The sequence below is a fragment of the Dama dama genome, chromosome 7, assembly GCF_033118175.1.
Source record: "Dama dama isolate Ldn47 chromosome 7, ASM3311817v1, whole genome shotgun sequence".
In the NCBI taxonomy this organism is placed as follows: domain Eukaryota; kingdom Metazoa; phylum Chordata; class Mammalia; order Artiodactyla; family Cervidae; genus Dama; species Dama dama.
In genome coordinates this window covers 15,030,556-15,054,962 of record NC_083687.1, presented here as the reverse complement: position 1 = coordinate 15,054,962, position 24,407 = coordinate 15,030,556, and the positions used below count along the sequence as shown (strand labels likewise).

The 24,407-nt window shown below is 40.0% G+C and overlaps 1 protein-coding gene and 1 pseudogene across 2 annotated transcripts in view; both read right to left on the bottom strand.

Moving 5' to 3' along the window:
• The window catches only part of DNAH8 (dynein axonemal heavy chain 8), a 318,410-nt gene that overhangs the window by 270,257 nt on the left and 23,746 nt on the right, over positions 1-24,407 (bottom strand). For both annotated transcript variants that reach the window (XM_061146069.1, XM_061146068.1), the window contains exons 7-9: positions 24,210-24,311; positions 15,501-15,647; positions 158-355 (exon numbers count right to left, since the gene is read on the bottom strand). In XM_061146069.1, coding sequence (XP_061002052.1) covers positions 158-355; positions 15,501-15,647; positions 24,210-24,311 — 447 coding nt within the window. The remainder of the gene's footprint in view (positions 1-157; positions 356-15,500; positions 15,648-24,209; positions 24,312-24,407) is intronic.
• On the bottom strand, positions 21,872-24,014 carry LOC133059971 (dnaJ homolog subfamily C member 2-like; annotated as a pseudogene).

The following is a 24,407-nucleotide window of genomic DNA, read 5'->3' as shown; positions in this document are numbered from 1 at the left end:
TATTTTGTTGATTAGTTAGAAAATTATTCACACTAGCAAGTATTTTTGATCAATTAGCAAGGGTTATTTGTGATAAATAGTAACTATGTTAATTTCAGTACAGTACTATTGATTACATTTCAGCTTTACTAAAGTAAAAGTATGTGTAATTACTCACCTCTAAAGCATTGATTTTTGTCATAAAATCTAAGAAATCTGTGTCAAATTCTGTCCTTCTTGGATCCAGAATGTCATACTGTTTCTTCTTAACCCCTTGATATATACTTTTGAATTTTATTGCCATAATGTCTATTCCCTCTATGGTAGAATTGTTTAAGGCTGAGTATGTTTGCACAATAGTTATCATTTCTGTAATCTTAAAAACAAAAGTGTTACTTTATTTAAAAAATTAGCACCATTCCCCAGAATAAACTCTTAATGAATCAATGATTTAAAAAAAACAACAACCAATAAACAGGATCTAGAATCATTTAAATAAACCCAACCAGAGGAGATAAAATAGAAGACAAATCTCTACTCCAGTCATTATTACTCTTGGACTATTTAAGAAAGATGTTTCAAAATAAGGAAAGAGTTTAAAGTCTTTATCAGAATTTGATCACTTTGCCTTTCAAGAGGAGCAGCGGCAGGGAGTAAAACCCTTGCAGATGTCTAAACAGTTTTGGCTTTTTATTCTTGGGAATTTTCTCAAAATCACTTCACTGGATTCAAAAGCGTTACCATCCTTCTTGGTACTCCTGACAGTTCTGTTAAGCAACACTAGCAATAAATCCACATTCAGGCAAAAGAAAGGCCCCACAATCCTGAAGGATGACTGCAGTCACTTCTGACCCTTAAAGAACACTTGGGAGACGACTTCTGTTTGATTCCACTTATATGAGGTATTTCAAATAGTCAAATTCATAGAGTCAGAAAGTATATTGGTAGAAGCCAGGGGCTGGCAGGTGGGGGCTGCAAGGGGAGGGGGAACAAGGAGTTAGTGTTTAATGGAGACAGAGTTTGAGCTTAGGAAGGTGAAAAATTCAGGAGACGGATGATGGTAAAAGCCATACAGCAATGTAAATATATTTAGGGCCACTGAACTGGACAGTTAAATATGATTAAAATAGTATGCTTTATATTACGTGACTTTCAGCACAATAAAAGAAAACCATTTTTTTTTAAAAAAGAACCCTGGGCAATCCTCATTATGAACTTTACCTCAGAAACAGTTGGCTCCATCTCAACATACCAACACTACCTACTTCACCATAAAGGAAGTCATGTCCCGGGCCTGGTACACTGGGAAGACGCAGAGGGATCGGGTAGAGAGGGAGGTGGGAGGGGGGATCCGGATGGGGAATACATGTAAATCCATGGCTAATTTACGTCAATGTATGACAAAAACCACTACAATATTGTAAAGTAATTAGCCTCCAACTAATAAAAATAAATGAAAAATAAATAAATAAAAGGAAAGGAAAAGAAAAAAAAAGAAAGTCATGTCCACAGGCTCTCAGCTCTTCAGTCTTTATCAGTGATTCCTCATCTTGATTCTTGCTCTGGAGAACAATACTCAAAGCTTCCCACTTCTCCTCTTCTCCCCCACAAATGTTCAGGGTGAGAAGAAAAGTAAAATAAATACAGAGCTCTGGGAAACACCAATGTTTATCAAAATTCACATGGCAGGAAGAAGAAGAAACAGAGAAGAAATGTCGTACACACTTAATCCCAGTTCTTTAAGGCAGACTAACACACAATACACCATCAAGTCTCCACCTACCAAAAGGTGACTTCAGGCATCCTAAGCTGGCACACTGGAATTTTCATCACTTATTCCCTAGAGATCCCCAACATCTCTGCCCAACTCTGAGGTCTTGGCTCTCCAACTCCAAGCTCAATCCTGTCTGTTCTTTGACTTTGGCAGCTGGTCATCCTGACATCTGAATCGCAGCTTTCCCTAACAGGCTCTGGCTTAGCTTGCCCTTCTATTTCTCCTTGACAGCTATTTAAGAGCTCACAGGGGAGGAGGAGCCAAGATGGCGGAGGAGTAGGACGGGGAGACCACTTTCTCTCCTACAAATTCATCAAAAGAATAACTGAACGCAGAACAAACTTCGCAAAACAACTTCTGATCGCTAGCTGAGGTCATCAGGCGCCCAGAAAAGCAGCCCATTGTCTTCCAAAGGAGGTAGGACAAAAGATAAAAGATAAAAAGTGAGACAAAAGAGCTAAGGTCGGAGGTCCGACCGGGGAAGGGAGTCTTAGGCGGCATTGCTTGGGGTAGGGTCCGGGCCTGAGTGCCCTGAGGACAATCGGAGGGAGCTTCTGTGAGTTGCCAACTTGAACTGTGGGAGACCAAAAGAGAGAGAGTAAATTAACCGGCCGAACACACTGCCGGCCGTTCGCAGAACAAAGAGATCGAGAAAATCCAGAGAAGAGCTCGCAGGCTGCGGACCGGCCCAGCCCCGCCGGAGGCAGGAGGCAGGGGGGAGGGGAAGGTCGCGGCGAGACACAGGGCGCAGGCACCCGACCGGCGCGGGCGGGGACTGGGGCTGGGGACGCGGAGGGCAGAAGGCGCGCGCACCCGACTGGCGCCAGCGGAAACTGAGACTGGGTCCGCGGAAGGGAGGGGGCGCGCCACACCTGGGGAGAGTGCGCCCACCAAGCCCCTGGCTGCCTGGACCGCTCTGACGGGGAAGGCACAGAGAGCAGGAGCAGCTGTTCGTTCCGCGCTTTTGTGGAACACCCGAGGGCTGGAACCTCGCGCAGCGCGGGGCGCGCTCCATATAGAACAGCCGGGAGCCGGAGCAGCGCAGACGGAGAAAGCAGCGTCAGCCCCTCCCGGCAGCGCCAGCCCGTCCCGGTGGCGCAAGCCCGTCCCCACAGCGCCAGCCCCTCCCCGCGGCGTCAGCCCCTCCCCGCAGAGCGACGGAACTAGCTACCTGAATAAGAGTCCACCTCCGCCCGCCAGTGTCAGGGCGGAAATGAGGCTCTGAAGAGACCTGCAAACAGAAGCCAAATAAACAAAGGGAACCGCTTCAGAAGGGACTGGTGCAACAGATTAAAATCCCTCTAGAAAACACCGACTACACGGGAAGGGGCCTGTAGATATCGAGAAGTGTAAGCTGGAACGAGGAGCTATCTGAAACTGAGCCGAACCCATCACTGACAGCAACAGCTCCAGAGAAACTCCTAGATATAATTTTACTTTTTTCTCTTTTTTAATTTTTCTTTTTTCTTTTTTATTTTCCTTTAAAATCCCCTATTACTCCCCCATTACTCCTTAACTTTCATTTCCATAGATTTTTACGATTTTTTTAATTAGGGGAAAAAAAAATTTTTTTCTTTTTTTTTTCTTTTTTCTTCTTTTTTTTCTTTCCTTTTTCTCTTCTATTTTCTATTTTTCTTTTTCTCTTATTTCTTTTAAAGTCCTCTAGTACTCCTCTACTACTCCTTAATTTTCATTTTCAATACACTATAACCTTACAAAAAAAAAAAAGAAGAAGAAGAAAAGCCGTATTTTTAAACCGAAGATTATTCTCTCCCAATCTTGACTCTCTGTTTTCTACCTCAGAACACCTCTATTTCCTCCTTTCCCCCTCTCTTCCCAATCCAATTCTGTGAATCTTTGTAGGTGACTGGGCTACGGAGAACACTCTGGGAACAGAGAGCTGCGTAGATCTGTCTCTCTCCTCTTGAGTCCCCGTTTTTTCTCCTCCTGCTCATCTCTATCTCCCTCCTCCCTCTCCTCTTCTTCATGTAACTCTGTGAACCTCTCTGGGTGTCCCTAACGGGGGAGAATCTTTTCACCATTAACCTAGAAGTTTTCTTATCACTGCTGTATAGTTGGAGAAGTCCTGAGACTACAGGAAGAATAAAACTGAAATCCAGAGGCAGGAGACTTAAGCCCAAAACCTGAGAACACCAGAAAACTCCTGACTACATGGAACTTTAAGTAATAAGTGACTGTCCAAAAGCCTCCATACCTACACTGAAACCAACCACCACCCAAGAGCCAATAAGTTTTAGAGCAAGACATACCACGCAAATTCTCCAGCAACGCAGGAACATAGCCCTGACCGTCAACATACAGGCTGCCCAAGGTCACACCTAACACATAGACCCATCTCAAAACTCATTACTGGGCACTCCATTGCTCTCCAAAGAGAAGAAATCAAGTTCCATGCACCAGAACACTGACGCAAGCTTCCCTAACCAGGAAACCTTGACAAGCCAATCGTCTAACCCCACCCACTGGGTAAATCCTCCACAATAAAAAGGAACCACAGACCTCCAGAACACAGAAGGCCCACTCCAGACACAGCAATCTAAACAAGATGAAAAGGCAAAGAAATACCCAACAGGTAAAGGAACATGAAAAATGCCCACCAAGTCAAACAAAAGAGGAGGAGATAGGGAATCTACCTGAAAAAGAATTTAGAATAATGATAATAAAAATGATCCAAAATCTTGAAAACAAAATGGAGTTACAGATAAATAGCCTAGAAACAAAGATTGAAAATATACAAGAAATGTTTAATAAAGACCTAGAAGAAATAAAAAAGAGTCAATTAAAAATGAATAATGCAATGAATGAGATCAAAAACACTTTGGAGGGAACCAAGAGTAGAATAACGGAGGCAGAAGATAGGATAAGTGAGGTAGAAGATAAAATGGTGGAAATAAATGAAGCAGAGAGGAAAAAAGAAAAAAGGATCAAAAGAAATGAGGACAACCTCAGGGACCTCTGGGACAATGTGAAACGCCCCAACATTCGAATCATAGGAATTCCAGAAGAAGAAGACAAAAAGAAAGGCCATGAGAAAATACTCGAGGAGATAATAGCTGAAAACTTCCTTAAAATGGGGAAGGAAATAGCCACCCAAGTCCAAGAAACCCAGAGAGTCCCAAACAGGATAAACCCAAGGCGAAACACCCCAAGACACATATTAATCAAATTAACAAAGATCAAACACAAAGAACAAATATTAAAAGCAGCAAGGGAAAAACAACAAATAACACACAAAGGGATTCCCATAAGGATAACAGCTGATCTATCAATAGAAACCCTCCAGGCCAGAAGGGAATGGCAGGACGTACTGAAAGTAATGAAAGAGAATAACCTACAACCTAGATTACTGTATCCAGCAAGGATCTCATTCAGATATGAAGGAGAATTCAAAAGCTTTACAGATAAGCAAAAGCTGAGAGAATTCAGCACCACCAAACCAGCTCTTCAACAAATGCTAAAGGATCTTCTCTAGACAGGAAATGTAGAAAGGTTGTATAAACGTGAACCCAAAACGACAAAGTAAATGGCAACGGGACCACACCTATCAATAATTACCCTAAATGTAAATGGGTTGAATGCCCCAACCAAAAGACAAAGATTGGCTGAATGGATACAAAAACAAGACCCCTATATATGCTGTCTACAAGAGACCCACCTCAAAACAAGAGACACATACAGACTAAAAGTGAAGGGCTGGAAAAAAATATTTCATGCAAACGGAGACCAAAAGAAAGCAGGAGTCGCAATACTCATATCAGATAAAATAGACTTTCAAATAAAGGATGTGAAAAGAGACAAAGAAGGACACTACATAATGCTCAAAGGATCAATCCAAGAAGAAGATATAACAATTATAAATATATATGCACCCAACATAGGAACACCGCAATATGTACGGCAAACACTAACGAGTATGAAAGAAGAAATTAATAGTAACACAATAATAGTGGGAGACTTTAATACCCCACTCACAACTATGGATAGATCAACTAAACAGAAAATTAACAAGGAAACACAAACCTTAAATGACACAATGGACCAGCTAGACCTAATTGATATCTGTAGGACATTTCACCCCAAAACAATCAACTTCACCTTTTTCTCAAGTGCACATGGAACCTTCTCCAGAATAGATCACATCCTGGGCCATAAATCTGGTCTTGGAAAATTCAAAAAAATTGAAATCATTCCAGTCATCTTTTCTGACCACAGTGCAGTAAGATTAGATCTCAATTACAGGAAAAAAATTGTTAAAAATTCAAACATATGGAGGCTAAATAACACGCTTCTGAATAACCAACAAATCATAGAAGAAATCAAAAAAGAAATCAAAATATGTATAGAAATGAATGAAAATGAAAACACAACAACCCAAAACCTATGGGACACTGTAAAAGCAGTGCTAAGGGGAAGGTTCATAGCATTACAGGCTTACATCAAGAAACAAGAAAAAAACCAAATAAATAACCTAACTCTACACCTAAAGCAATTAGAGAAGGAAGAAATGAAGAACCCCAGGGTTAGCAGAAGGAAAGAAATCTTAAAAATCAGGGCAGAAGTAAATGAAAAAGAAACTAAAGAGACCATAGCAAAAATCAACAAAGCTAAAAGCTGGTTTTTTGAAAAAATAAACAAAATTGACAAACCATTAGTGAGACTCATTAAGAAACAAAGGGAGAAGAACCAAATTAACAACATTAGAAATGAAAATGGAGAGATCACAACAGACAACACTGAAATACAAAGGATCATAAGAGACTACTACCAGCAGCTCTATGCCAATAAAATGGACAACTTGGATGACATGGACAAATTCTTAGAAAAGTATAACTTTCCAAAACTGAACCAGGAAGAAATAGAAGATCTTAACAGACCCATCACAAGCAAGGAAATCAAAACTGTAAAAAAAAATCTTCCAGCAAACAAAAGCCCAGGACCAGATGGCTTCACAGCTGAATTCTACCAAAAATTTAGAGAAGAGCTAACACCTATCTTACTCAAACGCTTCCAGAAAATTGCAGATGAAGGTAAGCTTCCAAACTCATTCTATGAGGCCACCATCACCCTAATTCCAAAACCAGACAAAGATGCCACAAAAAAAGAAAACTACAGGCCAATATCACTGATGAACAAAGATGCAAAAATTCTTAACAAAATTCTAGCAAACAGAATCCAACAACATATTAAAAAAATCATACACCACGACCAAGTGGGCTTTATCCCAGGAATGCAAGGATTCTTTAATATCCGCAAATCAATCAATGTAATACACCATATTAACAAATTGAAAGATAAAAACCATATGATTATCTCAATAGATGCAGAGAAAGCCTTTGACAAAATTCAACACTCATTTATGATTAAAACTCTCCAAAAAGCAGGAATAGAAGGAACATACCTCAACATAATAAAAGCTATATATGACAAACCCACAGCAAGCATCACCCTCAATGGTGAAAAATTGAAAGCATTTCCCCTGAAATCAGGAACAAGACAAGGGTGCCCACTCTCACCACTACTATTCAACATAGTGTTGGAAGTTTTGGCCACAGCAATCAGAGCAGAAAAAGAAGTAAAAGGAATCCAGATAGGAAAAGAAGAAGTGAAACTCTCACTGTTTGCAGATGACATTATTCTCTACATAGAAAACCCTAAAGACTCTACCAGAAAATTACTAGAGCTAATCAATGAATATAGTAAAGTTGCAGGATATAAAATTAACACACAGAAATCCCTTGCATTCCTATATACTAACAATGAAAAAACAGAAAGAGAAATTAAGGAAACAATACCATTCACCATTGCAACAAAAAGAATAAAATACTTAGGAGTATATCTACCTAAAGAAACAAAAGACCTATACATAGAAAACTATAAAACACTGATGAAAGAAATCAAAGAGGACACAAACAGATGGAGAAATATACCGTGTTCATGGATTGGAAGAATCAATATTGTCAAAATGGCTATTCTACCCAAAGAAATCTATAGGTTCAATGCAATCCCTATCAAGCTACCAATGGTATTTTTCACAGAACTAGACCAAAGAATTTCACAATTTGTATGGAAATACAAAAAAACCTCGAATAGCCAAAGTAATCTTGAGAAAGAAGAATGGAACTAGAGGAATCAACCTGCCTGACTTCAGACTCTACTACAAAGCCACAGTCATCAAGACAGTATGGTACTGGCACAAAGACAGAAATATAGATCAATGGAACAGAATAGAAAGCCCAGAGATAAATCCACGAACCTATGGACACCTTATCTTCGACAAAGGAGGCAAAGATATACAATGGAAAAAAGACAACCTCTTTAACAAGTGGTGCTGGGAAAACTGGTCAACCACTTGTAAAAGAATGAAAGTAGATCACTTTCTAACACCATACACAAAAATAAACTCAAAATGGATTAAAGATCTAAATGTAAGACCAGAAACTATAAAACTCCTAGAGGAGAACATAGGCAAAACACTCTCCGACATAAATCACAGCAAGATCCTCTATGACCCACCTCCCAGAATATTGGAAATAAAAGCAAAAATAAACAACTGGGACCTAATGAAACTTAAAAGCTTTTGCACTACAAAGGAAACTATAAGTAAGGTGAAAAGACAGCCCTCAGATTGGGAGAAAATAATAGCAAATGAAGAAACAGACAAAGGATTAATCTCAAAAATATACAAGCAACTCCTGCAGCTCAATTCCAGAAAAATAAATGACCCAATCAAAAAATGGGCCAAAGAACTAAACAGACATTTCTCCAAAGAAGACATACAGATGGCTAACAAACACATGAAAAGATGCTCAACATCACTCATTATCAGAGAAATGCAAATCAAAACCACAATGAGGTACCATTACATGCCAGTCAGGATGGCTGCTATCCAAAAATCTACAAGCAATAAATGCTGGAGAGGGTGTGGAGAAAAGGGAACCCTCTTACACTGTTGGTGGGAATGCAAACTAGTACAGCCGCTATGGAGAACAGTGTGGAGATTTCTTAAAAAACTGGAAATAGAACTGCCATATGACCCAGCAATCCCACTTCTGGGCATACACACTGAGGAAACCAGATCTGAAAGAGACACGTGCACCCCAATGTTCATCGCAGCACTGTTTATAATAGCCAGGACATGGAAGCAACCTAGATGCCCATCAGCAGATGAATGGATAAGGAAGCTGTGGTACATATACACCATGGAATATTACTCAGCCATTAAAAAGAATTCATTTGAACCAGTCCTAATGAGATGGATGAAACTGGAGCCCCTTATACAGAGTGAAGTAAGCCAGAAAGATAAAGAACATTACAGCATACTAACACATATATATGGAATTTAGAAAGATGGTAACGACAACCCTATATGCAAAACAGAAAAAGAGACACAGAAATACAAAACAGACTTTTGAACTCTGTGGGAGAATGTGAGGGTGGGATATTTCAAAAGAACAGCATGTATACTATCTATGGTGAAACAGATCACCAGCCCAGGTGGGATGCATGAGACAAGTGCTCGGGCCTGGTGCACTGGGAAGACCCAGAGGAATCGGGTGGAGAGGGAGGTGGGAGGGGGGATCAGGATGGGGAATACATGTAAATCTATGGCTGATTCATATCAATGTATGAGAAAACCCACTGAAATGTTGTGAAGTAATTAGCCTCCAACTAATAAAAAAAAAAAAAAAGAGCTCATAGGGCAAGTCCAACAGTGGTCCCTGCTGTGCCCCACTCAGAAGGGGAAGCCCACCAAGGCAGTTCAGTAATCACCTCTCAGTTCAGTTCAATCACTCAGTCGTGTACAACTCTTTGTGACCACGTGGACTGCAGCATGCCAAGTTTCCCTGTCCATCACCAACTCTCGGAGCTTACTCAAACTCAGCTCCATCCAGTCGGTGATGCCATCCAACCAGGTCATCCTCTGTCGTCCTCTTCTCCTCCTGCCTTCAACCTTTCCCAGCATCAGGGTCTTTTCCAATGAGTCAATTCTTCACATCAGGTGGCCAAAGTACTGGAGTTTCAGCTTCAGCATCAGTCCTTCCAATGAATATTCAGGACTGATTTCCTTTAGGATGGACTGGTTGGATCTTCTTGCAGTCCAAGGGACTCTCAAGAGTCTTCTCTAACACCACAGTGCAAAAGCATCAATTCTTTGGTGCTCAGCTTTCCTTATGGTCGAACTCTCACATCCATACTACTGGAAAAACCATAAGTTTGACTAGATGCACCTTTGTCGGCAAGGTAATGTCTCTGCTTTTTAATATGCTGTCTAGGTTGGTCAGAGATTTTCTTCCAAGGAGCAAGTGTTTTTTAATTTCATGGCTGCAATCACAATTTGCAGTCATTTTGGAGCCCCCCAAAATAAAGTCTCTCACAGTTTCCATTGTTTCCCCTTCTATTTGCCATGAGGTGATGGGACCAGATGCCATGATCTTAGTTTTTTGAATCTTCGGTTTTAAGACAACTTTTTCACTCTCCTCTTTCACTTTCATCAAGAGACTCTTCAGTTCTTCACTTTCTGCCATAAGGGTGGTATCATCTGCATATGTGAGGTTATTGCTATTTCTCCTGGCAATCTTGATTCCAGCTTGTGCTTCATCCAGCCTGGCATTTCCCATGATGTACTCTGCATATAAGCTAAATAAGCAGGGTGACAATATACAGCCTTGACGTACTCCTTTCCCGATTTGGAACCAGTCTGTTGTTCCATGTCCAGTTCTAACTGTTGCTTCTTGATCTGCATACAGATTTCTCAGGAGGCAGGTCGGGTGGTCTGGTATTCCCATCTCTTCAAGAATTTTCACAGTTCGCTGTGATCCACACAGTCAAAGGCTTTGGTGTAGTCAATAAAGCAGAAGTAGATGTTTTTCTGGAACTCTCTTGCTTTTTTGATGATCCAGTGAATGTTGGAACCACCTCTACAAGATTATAAAAAAGAAATTCTGGCCACATTTTAGGGCCATATTTCTGGCCACATATCATGCCCCATCTTTGAGAATTTGGAAACCAATATCCACCAATTACACCCGGGAGAGATATCAGCCAGCCAAAGAATTCTTAGCACAGAAGAGGTGGAATGACCTAGCAGCCAGAATGCACTTCAAGGAAGGCCCCTGGAGAGAGCTCCATTGGCTCTGACTGTTGAGCCTTTGTGGCATGAAGTTGTATCCTTAAGACTATAGGTAGGCTTCTCTAGAGGTAGGACGGGGGTGATAGCTGAAGCAGCTAGCCACTATCACCTACTCCCTCTAGCATCAGGAATGCTTGGGCTGCTACTTTACAGATGGATCCCCAACATTAGACCTGCCACCAAAGATCTTTATTGCAAATGGGTTAACCATCAAGGTTCAGCCCTGAAGTCCGACCACGCCTAAAACTGCACACAAGCGGGGGAGGGTGCTCACTCCTGGAAAAATTAAGAGTAACTAGGAATCACCTCCAGGTTTACATTCTAATGCTTTCAGACATAATAAACGTCTCTGTGGAACAGGTTCTGATGATGGGACTTATTTATTCATTTGACCCATGCCGATACCATTCCAATGGGACATTTGTACTCAAGAAATTCCCACTGATCACAAAACAGTCTCATACAGCATTTCCTAGATGCATCACCAAAAGCACAAGCAACAAAAGAAACACTTGATAAATCAGACTTGATGAAAATTTAAAACTTCATGCTTCAAAGAACACAATCAAGAAAATGAAAAGATAGCCCGCAGCAAGAGAAAATATTTGAAAATCATATCTGATAAGAGACTTAAATCCAGAATACATAAATAATGCTTATAAACTCAACTATAAAAATACAAATAACTAAATTTAAAATGTGCAAAGAATCTGAACAGAAATTTCTCCCATAAGAGGAAATACGAATGGACAATAAGCACATGAAAAGAGGCTCAATACCATTAGTCATCAAGTCATCAGTTCAGTTCAGTTCAGTTCAGTCGCTCAGTCGTGTCCGACTCTTTGCGACCCCATGAATCGCAGCACACCAGGCCTCCCTGTCCATCACCAACTCCCGGAGTTTACTCAAACTCACGCCCATCGAGTCGGTGATGCCATCCAGCCATCTCATCCTCTGTCGTCCCCTTCTCCTCCTGCCCCAATCCCTCCCAGCATCAGGGTCTTTTCCAACGAGTCAGCTCTTCACATGAGGTGGCCAAAATATTGGAGTTTCAGCTTCAACATCAGTCCTTCCAATGAACACCCAGGACTGATCTCCTTTAGGATGGACTGGTCGGATTTCCTTGCAATCCAAGGGACTCTCAAGAGTCTTCTCCAACACCATAGTTCAAAAGCATCAATATTTCGGCGCTCAGCTTTCTTCACAGTCCAACTCTCACATCCATACATGACCACTGGAAAAACCCTGACCAGACCGGACCTTTGTTGGCAAAGTAATGTCTCTGCTTTTTAACATGCTATCTAGGTTGGTCATAACTTTCCTTCCAAGGAGTAAGCGTCTTTTAATTTCATGGCTGCAGTCACCATCTGCAGTGATTTAGGAGCCCAAAAAAATAAAGTCTGATATTGTTTCCACTGTCTCCCCATCTATTTCCCATGAGGTGATGGGACCAGATGCCATGATCTTAGTTTTCTGAATGTTGAGCTTTAAGCCAACTTTTTCACTCTCCTCTTTCACTTTCATCAAGAGGCTTTTTAGTTCCTCTTAGCTTTCTGCCATAAAGATGGTGTCATCTGCATATCTGAGGTTATTGATACTTCTCCCGGTAATCTTGATTCCAGCTTGTGCTTCTTCCAGCCCAGCGTTTCTCATGATCTACTCTGCATAGAAGTTAAATAAGCAGGGTGACAATATACAGCCTTGACATACTCCTTTTCCTATTTGGAACCAGTCTGTTGTTCCATGTCCAGTTCTAACTGTTGCTTCCTGACCTGCACACAGGTTTCTCAAGAGACAGGTCAGGTGGTCTGGTATTCCCATCTCTTTCAGAATTTTCCACAGTTTATTGTGATCCACATAGTCGAAGGCTTTGGAATAGTCAGTAAAGCAGTAATAGATGTTTTTCTGGAACTCTCTTGCTTTTTCGATGATTCAGCAGATATTGGCAATTTGATCTCTGGTTCCTCTGCCTTTTCTAAAACCAGCTTGAACATCTGGAAGTTCTCTGTTCACGTATTGCTTAAGCCTGGCTTGGAGAATTTTGAGCATTACCATTCTAGCGTGTGAGATGAGTGCAATTGTGTGGTAGTTTGAGCATTCTTTGGGATTGCCTTTCTTTGGGATTGGAATGAAAACTGACCTTTTACAGTCCTGTGGCCACTGCTGAGTTTTCCAAATTTGCTGGCATATTGAGTGCAGCACTTTCACAGCATCATCTTTCAGGATTTGAAATAGCTCAACTGGAATTCCATCACATCCACTAGCTTTGTTCATAGTGATGCTTTCTAAGGTCCACTTGACTTCACATTCCAGGATGTCTGGCTCTAGGTGAGTGATCACACCACTGTGATTATCTGGGTGGTGAAGATCTTTTTTGTACAGTTCTTCTGTGTATTCTTGCCACCTCTTCTTAGTATCTTCTGCTTCTGTTAGGTCCATACCATTTCTGTCCTTTATTGAGCCCATTTTTGCATGAAATGCTCCCTTGGTATCTCTAATTTTCTTGAAGAGCTCTCTAGTCTTTCCCACTCTGTTGTTTTCCTCTACTTCTTTGCATTGATCGCTGAGGAAGGCTTTCTTATCTCTCCTGGCTATTCTTTGGAACTCTGCATTCAAATGGGAATATCTTTCCTTTTCTCCTTTGCTTTTTGCTTCTCTGTGTTTCACAGCTATTGGTAAGGCCTCCTCAGACAACCATTTTGCCTTTTTGCATTTCTTTTCCATCGAGTCATCAGGGAAATGCAAATCAAAACCACAATGTGATATCACTTCACACCCACCACAATGGCTAAATTCAAAAGGACAGATAAGAACAAGCATTACAATGATGTAGAGAAACTGGAACCCTCATACATTTCTTATGAGAATATAAAACGATGCAAGTACTTTGGAAAACAGTTAGGTACTTCCTCAAAAAAGGTAAATATGGAGTTATTATATGACCCAACAATTCCACTCCTACGCATATACTCAAGAGAAATAACAATACAAAGACACACGCAGAAATGTTTGTAGCAGCATTACTCATAACAGCCAAAAATGGAAAAACCCAAATGTCCATCAACTAATGAAAGGATAAATAAAACACAGTACACCCATATGAGAGGAGGGTATGGCAACCCACTCCAGTATTCTTGCCTGGAGAATCCCCAGGACAGAGGAGCCTGGCGGGCTACATTCCATAAGGTTGCAAAGGGTTGGGCATGACCGAGCAACTAAGCGCACATACCCTAATGATGAAATATTATTCTGTAATAAAAAGGAATGCTACAACACAGATGAGGCTTGAAAATATCATACTAAATTAAATAAGCCAGTCACAAAAGAGCACATATTATATGATTGCATTTATATGGAATGTCCAGAATAGGCAAATATATAAAAACAGAAAGTAGATTAACAGTTGCTTAGGGTTGGGTAGAGGGGTATCATTGCTAATGGGCACAGGGTTTTCTTTTAGTGGGAATGAAATATTGTAAAATTAGATGGTGGTAATGGTTGCACAGTCCTGTGAATATATTAGAAAATATTGACTTGTACACTTTAAATGAATAAATTATGTGGTATGTGAATTATATCACAATAAAGCTGCTAAAGAAACAAACAAAAACAGAACCAACAGAAGTATGTAAGAAGGACCCAGCTTAGTAACCTGGTTCTTTACAGCACCCATACTTTCCCATCCTGGCACATCTAGGAAATGCCCTTCAACTTGGTGGGGCGTAATGCCCCTAACTGGGAGGGATTGGGGGCAGGAGGAGAAGGGGCCGACAGAGGATGAGATGGCTGGATGGCATCACCAACTCAATGGACATGAGTTTGAGTAAACTCCAGGAGTTGGTGATGGACAGGGAGGCCTGGCGTGCTGCGATTCATGGGGTCGCAAAGAGTCAGACATGATTGAGCAACTGAACTGAACTGAACTGAATGCCCCTAGCAATGTCCCCAAAATGATGAGCAGGTTCCTAACTACTCCCAAGACCTAGGGAGCTTGCAGAATGGTGGGGCCATGGAGAGGATGGTACCTAGATAGTATCTCTGTAGGCTTTCCAAAGGCTGACTACAAGAAGACTCTGGGATGGGCTGACCTATATCCCCTGGCAAAACCTCACTTCTCTCCAGCCAGTCCTAAACAATGAATGAATCCAAGATGCAGAAGTTTCTAATCCACATCTGCCCGGCAAAGACATCACACACATAATGTCTACATTTAGACCATACATGCTACCCTAGAAAGAGAAGGTACCCACACATCCAGATATGAGACAACTACCTGGTTCTGCCAGGTATTGCACACATGTCATCTCACACCTGTTCTCAGCTGCTGTAATGCTTAAGAGCAGAGACTTGAGCTCAAGCTCCATAGGTGAAGACAGAATTAAGGTCTCAAGAGAAGAGAAAGTCTACAACAGCTTTTGTGTCACTGGCAGAAGACAGTGACTAGGAATGAAAAAATAAGTTATAATAAAATGCAGTAATCTATGAGTAACATTGGATGAGTCAGATCAATAGTGAGATAAGAGATCTCAACAATGCTACATGAAGTATGAAATAACTGGAACAGTATGGTTGGCAGTAGAAACTGTGGCTGCTTACCTTCTCCAGTCTTTTGCAGAAAGCTTCAAATTTTCCAAATATGTACATTTCTGAAACCTCAAAAGATTTTTCCCCTGAGGACTCTAAAATCTGTTTCCTTGTTTTATGAAAAGATGCCTGATATTCCTTGAATAGAAAAATGCAGTCCTATGAGAGATTGAAAAGGGGGTGATATGTAGTGAGCCTTTTGTTCATGAGTGAAAAATTCAAAACTTCTATCCTCATACAGAACTAATCACAGCAGCCCATCAACAGGGCTGTTGCTGCCAACATTAAAAATCCAAGTTCTCTGCCCACATATAGAAAGGTCTGTGAAAATCAATATATTTTTTTCTATTTTACAAAATATTCTCATCTTCTTTCTTCTCATTATTTCCCCTTAACTCTTATCCTTATCAAAGTATGACACATACTATTTGTTGCCAAATTTTCATGGCTAATTAGAACTTCCAGGTTAAAAATGATGTATCAATTCTGTTATCAATTATCTATTCAGTTGGCACCTTTTAATCAGCATTATTCACATACATGTATAAAAAACATTAAGATTGTGTAGTGCTAATTTATTATTCAACTGTCATTTCTCCACAAGGAGAGCATAAAGTCTTCGATGGATGCATTGCTGAAATCCTAATATTTGACTCGATGGGGAAACAGTGGAAACAGTGGCTGACTTTATTTTTGGAGGCTCCAAAATCACTGCAGATGGTGATTGCAGTCATGAAATTAAAAGACGCTTATTCCTTGGAAGGAAAGTTACGACCAACCTAGACAGCATATTAAAAAACAGAGACATTACTTTGCCGACAAAGGTCCGTCTAGTCAAGGCTATGGTTTTTCCAGTGGTCATGTATGGATGTGAGAGTTGGACTATAAAGAAAGCTGAGTGCCGAAGAACTGATGCTTTTGAACTGTGGTATTGGGGAAGACTCTTGAGAGTCCCTTGGACTGCAAGGAGATCCAACCAGTCCATCCTAAAGGAGATCAGTCCTGGGTGTTCATTGGAAGGACTGACGTTGAAGCTGAAACTCCAATACTTGGCCACCTCATGCGTAGAGCTGACTCACTGGAAAAGACCCTGATGCTGGGAGGGATTGGGGGCAGGAGGAGAAGGGGACGACAGAGGATGAGATGGTTGGACTACATCACCGACTCAATGGACATGGGTTTGGGTAGACTCCGGTCATTGGTGATGGACAGGGAGGCCTGGCGTGCTGCAGTTCATGGGGTTGCAAAGAGTCGGACACAACTGATCAATGAACTGGGATACCACTGGGCAGTTCAACTAGGCAAAAAGAGAGGACAGTGTTACCTACCAGTCTCCAGTAGGAATACACTGTCATGTCAAACAAACCAAACCATCTTTTAAAAAATGTTCAACTTTTTCAAAGCCACCAATGTCCAGTCAAATCTCTAACATACTGTCAGCTCCCTGGTTCTGACTCTTCCATCTCTCTCTTGACTCTAGAAGGACCTGTGTGACTACACTGGGCCCACTTAGATATTCCAGGATAACCTTCCCATCCTTAATTCCTCCTACAATCTGAATTCCCCCTTGACATTTAATGTAACAAATTCCAGGGATTAGGATGAGGACATCTTTATTCTGTCTACCTCAGGCACTAAATCAGAATTTCTGTGAGTGAGACATAGAAATCCATATGTTCAACCAGTTTCTCAGGTGATTCCTATAAACATTCAGGTTTCTATAACTAGTCACAACCTGCTTCTAACTGTAACAGACAGTCCCCCATCTCAGTCTCTAAAACAAAATCTTACTGTCTTCAAGGTTACTGATAATTTTTCACTTGACTTCCTTGAGATGCTAGGAATACAGATAAGATCCTTATCCTCCTGGAATATGCCATCTAATAGAAATTACTTTATATTATTTCTTCTCTACTAATCAATTCCTTCATGTTGGACAGTTAAGGTCCTGAATAAGAATTCTTTCCATTGCTTCTTCCAACCCATTTGAAAATTATTCCCCAAAACGATACAGTAAAAGTTTCCTGAAAAGATTTCAGATGTCATAGAAATTGGGTTAAACTAGAATTCAGAAAACCAAACTTTCATTTCTAATTCAGTAAGTAAATAGCTAGTGACCTGAAGGATATTAAAAGAATTATGAGAATAAATTGCTAAGTTCTATGCCAAGAGTTCTGGCTCCTGCTAATAGGTCAACTTGGAGGGAATGATCTCTGCCTCCCACTCCCAAAATTAACACTGGAGAAATTCTAGAGGGCAACATGGAATCCAAAAAATAACAACAACAGCAGAAATGATTAAACTTCCAGGAAGAGTATGGGTTGTTTTGAATCTGAGAATTGAGTGAGCAAGAATGATTAAGAAAACAATGGAAGAAGATAAGTGATACTGTTAATGAATAAGGGGACATATTATATAATAATGCAAAGATTAATAAGATAATATTATCAACATTATGCTAATAATTTACAAATTTTAGAAAAATTGAATAAATTCCTCAAAAATATAAACTTACCAAAGTGATTCAAGAATAAACAAAAGTCAAAAAATTAGTTTTTAAAAAAATGAAACTATGTATTTTTTAAAAATATATGCCAGGGACTAATATCTAGAATATATAAAGAACTCTTACAACTCAACAAAAACAGAACAACTCAGTTCAAAAGTGAGTAGAGAATTTGAAAGATATTTCTCCAAGGAAGATATACAAATTGCCAATATCTATTTGAAAATATGCTCAACTATTACTAGACATGAGGGAAATGCAAATCAAAACACAATGACATAACATTTCACATGCATTAGGATAGCTATTACCAAAAAAGAAAAAATAACAAGCACTGGTGTGGATGTGGAGAAACTGGAACTCTTATGTATTGCTGGTGAGAACGAAAAATGGAACAGCAGCTATGGAAAACAGCGTAATGGTTGTGCAAAAAGTTAAGTATAGAATTGCCATATGATCCAGCAATTTCATTTTTAGGTATATACTCAAAATAAAGAGACTCAAAGAGATCATTACACAACAGTGTTCATATCTGCATTATTCACAATAGTCAGAAAGTGATAACAACCCAAATGTCTATCAAAAGATGAATGGATAAACAAAATGTGGTATGTCCACACAATTGAATATTACTCAGCCATAAAAAAGAATGAAATTATAATACATGCCACAATATGAACTTTGAAAACATTATGTATGTTAAAAAAGAGGCCAGCACTGAAGGACAAATACTGCCTGATTCCACCTACACAAAACACCTAGAATAGACAAATACATGGAGACAGAAAGTAGAACAGAGATGACCAGGGGCTTGGAGACAGGCAATAAGTTGTTGTTTAATGGATATAGAGTCTCAGTCTGTGGAGATGAAAATATTCCAGAAATTGATAGTGGTAATTGTTACACAATATTATGAATGTGCTTAATGCCACTGAACCACACATTTTAAAACAGTTAAAATGGTAAATTTTATGTTGTGTATATTTTATCACAATTTTTTAAATTGTAATGATAAGAAAAGGAAACAATAATGTTTAAATCCTTCCAGAAAAAACTCAAGCTCAATGAGTTACATGAGTTCTACCCAGATTTTTTTTTGCATAGTACTTGCAGTTTTATAGTACTCAGCAGTGTGTAGTTTGTATCATACTCAGCAGTAGCCACAGGACTGGAAAAGGTCGGTTTTTATTCCAGTCCCAAAGAAAGGCAATGCCAAGGAATGCTCAAACTACCAGACAATTGCACTCATCTCACACGCTAGCAAAGTAATGCTTAAAATTCTCCAAGCCAGGCTTCAACAATATGTGAACTGTGAAATTCCAGATGCTCAAGCTGGATTTAGAAAAGGCAGAGGAACCAGAGATCAAATTGCCAACATCCGTTGGATCATCAAAAAAGCAAGAGAGTTCCAGAAAAACATCTACTTCTGCTTTATTGACTATGCCAAAGCCTTTGACTGTGTGGATCACAACAAACTGAAAATTCTTCAAGAGATGGGAATACCAGACCACCCGACCCATCTCCTGAGATATCTGTAAGCAGGTCAAGAAGCAACAGTTAGAACTGGACATGGAACAACAGACTGATTCCAAATTGGGAAAGGGGTATGTCAAGGCTGTATATTATCACCCTGCTTATTTAACTTATATGCAGAGTACATCATGCGAAATGCCAGGCTGGATGAAGCACAAGCTGGAATCAAGATTGCCAGGAGAAATATCAATAACCTCATACACACAGATGACACCACCCTTATGAGGGAAAGCTAAGAGGAACCAAAGAGCCTCTTGATGAAAGTGAAAGATGGGAGTGAAAAAGTTGGCTTAAAACTCAACATTCAGAAAACTAAGATCATGGCATCTGATCCCATCACCTCATGGCAAATAGACGGGGAAGCAATGGAAAACAGTGACAGACTTTATTTTCTTGGGCTCCAAAATCACTAAAGATTGTGACTGCAGTCATGAAATTAAAAGATGCTTGCTCCTTGGTAGAAAAGCTATGACCAACCTAGACAGCATATTAAAAAGCAGAGACATTATTTTGCCAACAAAAGTCTGTCTAGTCAAAGCTATGGTTTTTCCAGTAGTCATGTATGGATGTAAGAGTTGGATTGTAAAGAAAGCTGAAGAATTAGTGCTTTTGAACTGTGGTGTCAGAGAAGACTCTTGAGAGTCCCTTGGACTGCAAGGAGATCCAAGTAATTCATCCTAAAGGAAATCGTCCTGAATATTCATTGGAAGGACTGATGCTGAAGTTGAAACTCTAATACTTTGGCCACCTGATGTGAAGAATTGACTCACTGGAAAAGACCCTGATGCTGGTAAAGATTGAAGGAAGGAAGAGAAGGGGACGACAGAGGATAAGATGGTTGGATGGCATCACCGACTTGATAGACGTGAGTTTGAGTAAGCTCTGAGAGTTGGTGATGGACAGGGAAGCGTGGCGTGCTGCAGTACATGGGGTCGAAGAGAGTTGGACATGACTGAGTGACTGAGCTGATCTCAACTCAACTTGTAGTTTTATTTTTTAAATGCACATACAACAGTCTGTCATTATGTCATTTCACAGCTCTATCTGAATTCAGCACTTGTTCTTGAGCAACTTTTTTTGCTTTCACCATCTTAGCAAGTTTCATATGTCATTTTGGTAGTCCTTTTTGTAGTGCCAGATTCTGCTTCTGCTATTTTTCCCCATCTTTCAGGTGTATTTACTACCCAATAAATACATTTTCAAAGCTTGTTTCAAAAGCTTCTGTTCTTCTGTTGTAAAGACGTGAAATCTGCACGTGGATTTTCAGATTGTTCCGAAGGTGCCGACAGAAACTTCAGCACTTCAAGGTACTGACAATTTGAGGCTTCTCTCCATACAGCATGCCATCTTTTCGATGATGGCCAAGTTTTTAGAGACTCTTCCTTGCCAATGAAATCTTTGGCAGTTTTCTTGACTCCCAGAAGTAGAATACACATTCATGTAATTGGCAATAACTTCCCATCTTGAATTTGTCCCACCGAGGAAGAGGCTCACAGATTTAATTAGCAATCGCAGATCAATTCTCTTCAAGCCAATTTTTACTGCCATTTCCACCTTCAACAGTTGATGTCTCTGCATTCGTAGATACTTGGCACATACTCATCTTCCTTTCTCTTCTAATTTGCTCATTTTCTTCTATCTGCTTTGCCAGAGCAATCATTCCTATTTCTTTTGTAGGTGATGTGAGTTTTTCACTTAAGTACAATAAGCTTGCAAGTTCAAGGGTATCATCAAGTTTTTCCACTTCTTCCCTTACTTTAATTGGCTTCATCTCATCATCGGAAATGTGATTCCAGGTCTTCCATGAATTTTGAAGTTTTTGCTACCTTTCCCTTTTCTTATGGAGATATACTTGACATATAACATTACATCAGGCGGCGCTAGTGGTAAAGAACCCACCTGCCAATACAGGAGACATAAAGAGACATGGGTCCCATCCCTGGGTTTGGAAGATCCCCTGGAGGAGGGCATGGCAACCCACTCCAGTATCCTTGCCTGGAGAATCCCACAGACAGAGGAGCCTGGTGGCCTATGGTCCACAGGGTTGCAAAGAGTTGGACATGACTGAGCAACTTAGCATGCACACACAACATTATATAAGTTTCAGATGTAAAACATAATGATTTGATATTGCCTTTCCCTCTTAATGGCTTTTTTTTCCTGGATATCTTTTTTCTTCTTTGCCAGTAATGCATTTTGTCAAACTTCCTCTTCTTTCTCCTTAGTTACCTAAACAGCTCCTAATCAAGCTCATCTCTATTTTCTTTAGCTTCTTTCTTCTCCATTTTTCCTTCCATTTTTCTTCTTGCATCACAGTTACATGCATTAGCAACTGACCTTCCATTCATTTCTTCTTTTTTCTTTGTGCTTTTGTTGGTCTGTTCTGCTTTTCAATCTCTCTCCTCTTATCATGACATTCTGCTTTTTTCCCCCTTCATTTAAATAAGAAAACACTCTCCAAGAATAAAAATTATACCAGCAGGAATAAAATGCCTCCAGAAAAAAGGATGAATTCATATCATTAAGTTTACGTTTTCTTTTTTACCACCTGGAATACATTTCAAACACTTGGGAAAACACTTAGAAGAAACTATCCATTGCTTCACTTCTAGAAGGAACTGAGTTATAAAAGCAAGAATTATACACTTAATTTCTCCTCTTTTCACTGAATCAGAGATTTCATAAGCTCTATTTATGCAAGTGAAGTTGTCATTATCTCCTTCTTTAAATGGCTCACCAGCTCTTCGGGTACTGTTTTAAAACCACTGCTTTATGTGCAGCTTTGGTCTGTCTCTATCCAAAAACCGCATAAGGATTCTGGTTCTTCCAGTCTTTGGGTTGAAGTGTTTTCAGGAAAAGAAACTATCCTAATTGCAATTCCTCATCTTCTGTTTCCTCTGACCCCTCTTTCTTATCCTCTGGTTGAAGACGTCAGAGTGTGGTGATGGCAGTGCTCAGGACCAACCCTGCCAACATAGCAGTTCACGTCCTAGGTGGAGGGCATTGAGCATCCTTTCTTGCTCTGCCTGCCAGTCTCAGCTTCCTGCCTTAACTCTACAAAGCCCAGGATCCAGCACATGAAAAAAGCAACAACCACTTCCAGATGGAGACTTCCTGGTATGGTAATTTCTTTCAGACTTTCAAAATAACTGATGGCTTTGATTTTCTACAGGCTACTCCAGGGACTGGAAAAGATGGGAGTTCTTTCTTCCCCTCCTTCAGTCATATTCATTCTGAGACCTTAGTGCCAGAAACACTGACAAGGATACTGTGAGAAAAGAAAATTTACAAGCTATCTCTCTCATGAGTATAGTTGCAAAAGGTCCTACAGAAAAGTGTAGCAAAGTGAATTTAAGAATGTTTTTAAAAAGATAATTACACCATAAGTTGAGTTAACCTTAGGGATATCAGAATAGTTTCATTTTAGATAATCTAAAAATGTCATCTAAGCTACACTCCAATACTTTGGCCACCTGATGCAAAGAACTGACTCCTTGGAAAAGACCCTGATGCTGAGAAAGATGAAAGGCAGGAGGAGAAGGGGATGAAAGAGGATGAGATGGTTGGATGGCATCACTGACTCAATGGACATGAGTTTGAGTAAACTCCAGGAGTTGGTGATAGACAGGGAGGCCTGGCATGCTGCAGCCCTTGGAGTCGCAAACAGTTGGACATGACCAAGCGACTGAACTGAAGTGAACTGAACTGAAGCTACTCTCTCAATTTGTCCCACCCTCTCCCTCCCACAGTGTGTCCACATGTCTGTTCTCTATGTCTGTCTCCATTGCTGCCCTGCAAATAGGTTCATCGGTACCATCTTTCTGGATTCCATACACATGTGTTGATATATAATATCTGTCTTTATCTTTCTAACTTACTTCACTCTGTACAACAGGCTCTAGGTTCATCCCCTTCTTTAGGACTGACTCAAATACACAAGGAGCTCAATCCAGTGCTCTGTGACAACCTAGAGGGGTGGGATGGGTTGGGAGATGGGAAGGAGGTTCAAGAGGGAGGGGACATATGTATACCTGTGACCAATTCATGTTGATGTATGGCAGAAATCAGCACAATATTGTAAAGAGCATATCTTGCAATAAAAACTTTTTCAAAAATGTCATCTATTATGTTAACAGATTAAGGAGAAAAATTTTATAAACTCAATGAATAAGTGCATAAAAACTTTTTTCAAAACCCATTTATAACTTTTAATAATATCTCCTAGTAACCAAAACTAGGAGTAAAACTTTCTGGAATCTAATCAGTGATGTATTAAAGCGTCAAACCAAACGGGGAAATGTTAGAAGCATTTTCTTCCAAAAGAAGATCAGAATAAGATGCCAACTATCACGAGATCTACTTAAGGATGTATGACAGTCCCAGCCAATGAAAAAGGCAAGAAAATGAAATTTAACCAGGGATGGAATAAGAGGAGCGGTCAGAGCATATCTAAGAGTACGCGAGAGGTGTCTGATACAGACAGACATGGAGAAGTTAAATGGTGCCCTACCAGGAGCACTAAACATAAAGGGAAGTGGCTAATTTTAATGAAATTGTTTTGATATGCTCATGCTACTCTGTACAATACTTTTTCAAAGTTAGCACACTTTATCAATGAAAAAAGTAAACAAAACTGAGCCAGATGGTAAAAGCTTTAAGGAAATAAACATACTTGTACAAACCTGAATTTTCTTCAGTACCACTGGTGTCTCCTGATCCCACACATGAGTGGTTCCCCCTTCAGTAATATATGCTTTACACGCTGTCACCATCTGGTTGGTTACCTAAAATAAACATAAGCCCAAAATAACTACAGGTAGAGAAAGAAATAAAACAAGTTTTTTTTAAGCATAAACATGTTCTAAATCAAAAACATGATA